General features: G+C 45.0%; 1 protein-coding gene across 1 annotated transcript in view; it reads left to right on the forward strand.

The window, feature by feature from the left end:
* LOC147632136 (alcohol dehydrogenase 2-like) overlaps positions 1-6932 on the forward strand; it is a 20297-nt gene extending 13365 nt beyond the window's left edge. Inside the window, exons 2-9 of the mRNA XM_086808763.1 lie at positions 2864-3000; positions 3187-3233; positions 3360-3682; positions 5485-5643; positions 5754-5815; positions 5893-5988; positions 6140-6301; positions 6439-6932. Coding sequence (XP_086664889.1) covers positions 2864-3000; positions 3187-3233; positions 3360-3682; positions 5485-5643; positions 5754-5815; positions 5893-5988; positions 6140-6301; positions 6439-6549 — 1097 coding nt within the window. The 3' untranslated portion in view covers positions 6550-6932. The remainder of the gene's footprint in view (positions 1-2863; positions 3001-3186; positions 3234-3359; positions 3683-5484; positions 5644-5753; positions 5816-5892; positions 5989-6139; positions 6302-6438) is intronic.
* The last annotated feature ends 568 nt before the right edge of the window (positions 6933-7500 follow it).

A 7500-nucleotide genomic window follows, 5' to 3' on the forward strand; every position in this document is an offset into this window, starting at 1 on the left:
AGGCAGAGTCGGATAGCATAGGTGACATGTGGCACTACCACATGGGAGTGAATGTGGTGGTGGTGATGTGACACTGATGACGCGACGTTGATGACGTGCCAGTCAGATAAAGGTGGCCGACTAGGAGCATTGGTGCATAAATCGTCACATTCATCCGCTTTCCTCAGTGGTGAACTTCATAGAGCATTTCTATGTAGGCAAAGTGCTAGCCAGGAGTGTACACTAGGTCACAAGGCTGTGATTTGACATCTTCATTCACATCTTATACTTGAATTTAAGTTGCACTACTTTTTTCTTGTACGTAATACAGAGTAGTAGTTTAGGACTCTTGTGTGTGTTATATGTGTGATTCCTCCGCACTCTTCTTTCTATCTTTGGAAAACCCTAGCACATAGGCACAAGTGTTCTAGAGCATCTTTGATCTCTGTAATGCATCACCCATGGCAAGGCCCAAATCGTCCTTGAGAAGAGAGTGATAGCATCCCTGTATCTCATAGAAAACTAGGCATCTAAGTATATAGTGCTCCTTTGACTCGTTTGCATGCCCATCTGTTTTGTGAGATGCCCTCTGCTCTCCCTATCTCAATCGGAAGGTGATGTGACAGCACCCTCAGCTTACCAATGGCAATCCTCATGGCATGGGATATGTATTCGTGGAGATAAATGGGCCTGTTATGGAATCCATCCCCAGTGACCATCAAGAAATGCTCTTGGTAGGACTTGAGCTTTTGGGAAAGCTCAGTCAAGGATATCCATGTCTGGTCTATTGGCCCGAGTCAAATCTAGGTGGATGTTGCGGTTGATCTCCTGCCATGAGAGATGAAGGAAGGAGGAGTCCAGGCTGTACTGGAAGGGAGGGAGGTGGTCCTTCTAAAGGCCATGTGACTCGAACCAAGTGGTGGTGCATGCATACCAGCGACTGCTATGACCCTTATATGAAACTACCCGCTTCTTTTGATGGGTGAGGTGATGGAAATCTCTCTGCATTTCACATGCAGAGATCCATCTACTCTCCTTTTCCAGAGAAAGTGAAGTCGTGTGATTCTATACTCATTATCATACCATCCATTTTGAGGCTGTGCAGTGTGGAGCATAGAATGTGTGAGAATCTGGCTTGGGCTGATTCGTGCAGAACAGAGTTAAGACGTGCTGTAATGGCTAGAAGTGGTGATGAGAGGTTGAGGTTGGTGGTGTGGTGGTATGAATGATCAGTGTAGACTGAGTCAAGGTCACGATCATCGATGTAATTGTATGCAGGTGAAGGGGTGTGGAGGGTATGGGGTGGATGGAAAGGAGGGGCAAGATATATGGTGAAGTGAGGTATGTATGATCCACCCCAAATGGTGTCGTTGGGATGGTGAATTCCCGGGTATGTCACATAAGAGCAGCAGACTCCATGAGGTAATCCATGGTGCTAGAATCACCTTGTGGGGGAAGCAGGTCAGGCTATCTAATGAAGGCCAACAGGACATCCCACTGTAGATCAACAACTCATGCATGGCTCGCATGTCCAAAAAACCCATGCCATAAGCAGTAATGTGTTCAGTGTTTACTTCAAAGGGGTCTATCTCTGCAAGCATAAGTGGGTCTGCATGAAAATCATACATATGCACATGCATCCCTGCTGTTTGTGCACTGAAGTTGCTCAACAGGAGCATGTCTCCCTGTTGAGAAAACTCCACAACAAATGTAAATGAAGGGATTTGCATGTAGGACGGGGCCAGCCCTTAGGGCTACCCCAAGAAGGAGATGTTGCATCTCGTGTGGGTATTGGGTAGGCTTAGGCAGGAAGGCCCTAGGCCTTGCCCACCAGCCCAATGGAGGGTTGGGCAGGCTGTCGGCCAGCCCAAGGGGCTTGGCCAGGCAGCCGACAGGCCCTAGAGGCCAGGCCTGATAGGCTGCCCAGCAGCCAGTCGGCCAGTGCCCAAATGCTGCCCAGCAGCCAGCCTGGACAGCAGCACACTGCACACAGCAGCATACGCAGATGGGCAGCAGGCCAACAGTGTGAAATGCTCAATAAAAAGCATTTAATTTCATTTAGACCTGGCCATGGGGATTTTCAGCAATAGGCCAACCCCTATAGAGACAGCCGACCAGCATCAAAAGTGGGTATAAATACCACAAATCTTGTGCGAAGGGAGATGTCTCAAATGGGAAGTAGCACACGGGAGCTATGGTTGGGAGCCATTGGTACCATCATCTGCATTTTTGGTTATGTGTTTGTCCTCTAGGAGACTCAAGAGATCAAGGAGCTGTTTTATGTCTCCTGGCTCTCCTTGTCCATCTGTCCTGACGGATTTCATATGGGTGAGTGTGGGCCGGGGATCTCTGGTAAGGGCCAAGGAAGTCAGAGAAAGAAAGAAAGAAAGAAAGATATATTAACGTCTGCGAAAGGCCAAAGTGGCCTATGAGACCAAAACATAGTACACAGCTGATGGTGTCTCATCAAAAGTAAGACAACTAGGACTAAAAAAGTCCTAAAACAGTCCTAAACAGCTATGAAAGGAAAATAGTCCTACTGAGGTACAACAAAAGTGTATAATATCTACAACTAGCATAAGACTGGTGTAATCTGCTCATCTCAGTATCTCTCTCATGGGGTGCTGTAAGAGAGAGAGAGAGAGAGAGAGAGAGAGAGAGAGAGAGAGAGAGAATGTAAGAAAAAAAGATATGTTAAGCGTCTACTAAAGAGCCAATGAGACCAAAGAGATACAATAATGTCCCCCCCCCCACACACACACAACGTGTTTCTTTTGTCATCACCCTGCGACGACAAAGGACTAACACCACAACACAACGTGTTTCTTTTGTCATCACCCTGCGACGACAAAGGACTAACACCACAATTACCATGACATTTCAGCTGCTGTTTGCTGGTCTCCAAAGCAGCCTCTTGTTTTGGAAAATGTACAAGTCGATCCACCGCAAAAGGGTGAAGTGCGCATAAAGATTTTGTTTACATCTCTTTGCCATAGTGACGTGACGTTTTGGCTGGATAAGGTCCGTAAATTGTAGAACACTGTTAAAACTTCTCTTTATGCTAGCAATAAAAAATTGATGATACTAGCCAGTGTATCTTTTGTTTCAAATGATGATATCGTTTCGAAGGTCAACTAAATTCAATTGTTCATTCTTTGTCTTTTTTCATTAGATTAGAGTTCTTATTTGTCACCTCGTTTGCTGCAGCCAAAGCTGGGTCTTTTCCCACGCATTTTTGGGCATGAAGCTTCCGGGTATAAACCTCTTTTCTCACATTGTGTGCAAGTGCATGCGGGCATGCATCTTCATGTGCACCTGCATGTGCATGCATCCATGCATTTTCATGCACCTATGCCCCTGACTAATAGACTTTGATGCAGGATTATTGAGAGTGTTGGAGAAGGGGTGACAGATTTTCAGGAAGGTGATCATGTTCTTCCTGTATTTACTGGAGAATGCAAGGAGTGCCCTCATTGCAAGTCTACCAAGAGCAATCTCTGTGCAAAATATAGGGTTGACGCACAGAGAGGGGTCATGCTCAGTGACAACAAGAGTCGCTTCTCTGTTGCGGGGAAGGCAGTCAACTTTTTCCTTGGATCTACATTCAGTGAGTACACAGTGCTGGAGCAAGAGTATGTTGTCAAAGTCAACCCTGCTGCTCCACTTGACAAGATTTGTATCCTTAGCTGTGGTGTGACAACAGGTACTTATTTCCTGATCAAGATTCTAGTATACATTAAAGTATATCCTGACTGAAACAGACCCAGGGCTACTAGGGCTATGAGAGCTCTCATATATGCTCATATGTGAACACAGCCAGCTTAATTTGTCAGTCAGAAAACATGTCGGTAAGAAAGCCCTAGAAGAGAATGTCAACTCACCACTCAGCCATAACTTTACTCGGTACTGTGGTGCTATGTGACAAACTGGCTCATCATCACTGCTACATTTGTACATCAACATAAGATTTATTTGTCGTATATGCCATGATGCCATTGTGATCCTTAGTCGAGGGACATGTCAAGCACGAGCTACATAGGTCACATGTGAAGCCTTAGGTGTCGGTATGTGTCACTGAACAAAGCATGTAGGTCATCTTAGGATAGATGCATGTAGCAAAGCATGTAGGTATCATAGGCTTTAGGCTAGCCTTATGGCCAGCCATAGATGGGCTCTCATATGGGATGCCCAAGAGCCACAGAAGGGGCCAGCCATGGGCCCTTGGCACCAGGTGGTCAAGGGGAAAAAACCTCTCAATATAGAAGATAAAAAGTGCCCCTTATGAGCACATGTTCACACCTGGTACTACCACTATGACTTTTCCTACAAATCCCCCCTTAGTGATAGTGTGAATATGTACAGTGCAGCAAATCACTCTCCAAATGGGAGTAAGCTCAAAGCTTTACGGAAAGCTTCAAACTTCTCTCTAGGCAATGCCTTAGTAAACATATCTACAATGTTCTCATGTGTAGGACAGGAAACCAAACTGATCTCCCTTGCATGTAGCCTCTCTCAGACATAGTGAAAAGGTATCTCTATGCGCTTGGTGCGAGCATGGAAAATTGGATTCCGTGCTACAATCATAGCACTCTGACTATCAGTGAGAATGGGAGTGGGTGTTTGCTCACTCCCACGAAGATCTGCCATCAATCTCCTCATCCATGCACACTCAAATGTAGTAGTGAAAGCTGCCCTATACTCAGCTTCACATGAAGATGTAGCTAGGTTGTTTTTTACTCAACCACGATATGCACGAGCTCCCAAGGAAAAAGAAATTCCCACTTGTGGACTACCTTGTGTCATGATCAGCAGCACAATCCGAATCACCGTAAGCATGGAGCTGAAAATCACCCCCTTGGCATAGAACAAACAAAGAGTCTAGGTGCTTTGTAAGTACTTGAACACACACTTAACAGCTTGCTAATACTTTGGGCTTTGCATAAATTTTCTCAACTGGGACACTCCAAACTATATGTCTGGCCTCGTGTTACACAAGTATATAAGGCAGCCAACAGCTTGGCTATAAAGAGTGGTATGACAATAAGCCCGGGTTCTACTGGAGTAGAAATCGGCTTACAATCCTGAAATTTGAACCTTTTTAGCAGCCCGTTTATGTACTTGGACAACAACAAAACAATGCCCTCTTGTAACTCTACCAACTATATGGCATTAGATGGCCCGGAGGCAAAAAACAAGAGGGAGAGGGAGCAGCTGAAAGCGTGGGACTTCCCTTGGCGATGCAGACAGAGTGCATCGATGGGCTCCACTGCCCCAGAGTGATGGACCCCTATTGCCACATCCCCCCTCCAGGGCTGGGCAGCGACCTTTGGCCTCTGCAAGGACCTCCACCCTTTTTGATTGGCCAGTTTGGCCACCTTCAGGCTGCATGGACACCTTCAGACGAGGGCTACTGAGTATTTTATTTTCTTCTATGAATATAATTTGGTTTTTTGTGTTGCAAGATCCACTGTTCTTGTTTTGTGTTGTTTAAATTTTGTGAGACAGGGTTGGGATCTTCTTGGACGTATGCCAAAGTGGAGGCGGGGTCAAGTGTAGCTATTTTTGGATTGGGGACGATAGGTTTGGGTGTGGCTGAAGGAGCAAGATTAGCTGGTGCTTCTCGTGTTATAGGAGTAGACATCAATCCAACAAGATTTGAGAAAGGTAGCCACCCAATTGTCTATAGATCATACTGCACATTTAATTTTATCTTTACTTGCTCTTAGAAATATCCAGGAGACCAGGTGAATGATGATGTTTAGTTGATCCAACAGCACGGGCATTTGGTATCACGGATTTTATAAACCCAAATGATCATGATAAAACAGTGCACGAGGTAAGTGTCTTGGTTCAGCTAATGTTATCCTACCCATACTCTTGTAATAGCATGACTTAAAATGTTGTGTATGGCAGGTCATAAGAGACATGACAGATGGTGGTGTTGATTACAGCTTTGAGTGCGTAGGAAGTGCCAAAGTGGTAGAAACAGCACTTCTCAGTTGCCATGATGTGAGCTCTGCCCCTTCCAAATATGTTGAAAAATGTAATCAATGATGCAGATCAGGACAATCGAGTGGATTGCTCTTTTGGTCTACAAACATGAACAAGTCACAAGTCTACTTATACACATGGTGGTGACATGGTTTCTAACCGTTTTCAGGGATGGGGAATGACGGTCATTTGCGGTGTGGAGGGGGAGAGCACTACAGTGTGTGCACATCCAAGTGTTTTTTTGTATGGAAGAACCTTGACAGGAGCCTTTTTTGGTGGGGTAAAACCAAAGTCTGAGCTTCCAAAAATTGTGGAGCTGTACCTAAACAAGGTCTCTCTCTCTCTCTCTCCCCCCCCACACACACACACGCACATGTTCTTTAGCTTTAAGGGGTTGATGGTCACAGAGTTTTTGTCATCTTTTCTAGCAAGTACAGATACCCATTTTGAGAACTTTTGTGGCATCAGGAGATACATCTTGATGAGTTCATTACACATGTGCTTCCTTTCGATCAAATCAACGAGGCATTCAAGCTCATGCTTGAAGGAAAAAGTCTGCGGTGTGTGATGCACCTGTGAACAACAGTTGAGTTGACCCTTCTTTGCTCAGTGTTCCCTCGAAAAGTGGTACTCAAGGAAATCACCAAGTGTTATGGTCCTTGGGTTGCATAAAGGACTTTATTCTAAACAGACTCAGCAAGGCTGAGTGTCAAGCTCTTGAACTTAAGCTCGTCTCAAAAACTATATATTGTTTTGTATTCTCACATCCTATCATCACATGCATATTGTCCTCATGTATGCATCCTCACAGGTGCACACCTTTAATGTTTTCTCTTGCATGATATGCACACAAGTAACTTTAAAGCTCTCCAAATTGGGCACAGTTGTTTTCTCTTTAAGAGCTTTTTCAGGATGTATAGGTGCTCTATAACAAAAGATTGAACAAATGTGGAGGGCATAAATGATAGTATTTCATGCAACATCATTAAAAAAGCATCGTTTAAGGCAGACAGTACCGCTTGTGAAGCACAAGTAGTCTCACATGTCCAAATCAGCCTGCAGCCATGTGTTGTTGAACTGGTCCATGCCAGAATATGTCGTGGAATCAGAACAGATGATGCCCAAAGATTCCAGCATGTTGACAAGCCAAAAGAAAGCAAACAATTTGCCCATGAGCTTGTTGATTGGAGGGCTAGGAGTTGACTTGGTTATGGGATGAGAGACAGAGATATGAGAAAGCTAGTTTTTGTGTGTGTTTGAGATAGAGAGTTATGGAAAAGCTTGGGGTGTGTGTGTGTGTGAGAGAGAGAGAGAGAGAGAGAGAGAGAGGGAGCTGCAGGACGTGGAAGGGTTATTGCCAGAGCTAGAGATCATAGCAATGGAGCTAGAGTTAATGGAAAAGCTTGGTGAGAGAGAGGGGAGGGGGGGGGAGAGAGAGAGAGAGAGAGAGAGAGAGAGAGAGAAATGAAATGATATATTAACGTCTCTAAGAGGCCATAATGGCCTATGAGACCAAAACTGAGAGTACAT

Source organism: Cibotium barometz, chromosome 14 (genome assembly GCF_041138505.1).
Source record: "Cibotium barometz isolate CiBa-2024 chromosome 14, ASM4113850v1, whole genome shotgun sequence".
Taxonomy (NCBI): domain Eukaryota; kingdom Viridiplantae; phylum Streptophyta; class Polypodiopsida; order Cyatheales; family Cibotiaceae; genus Cibotium; species Cibotium barometz.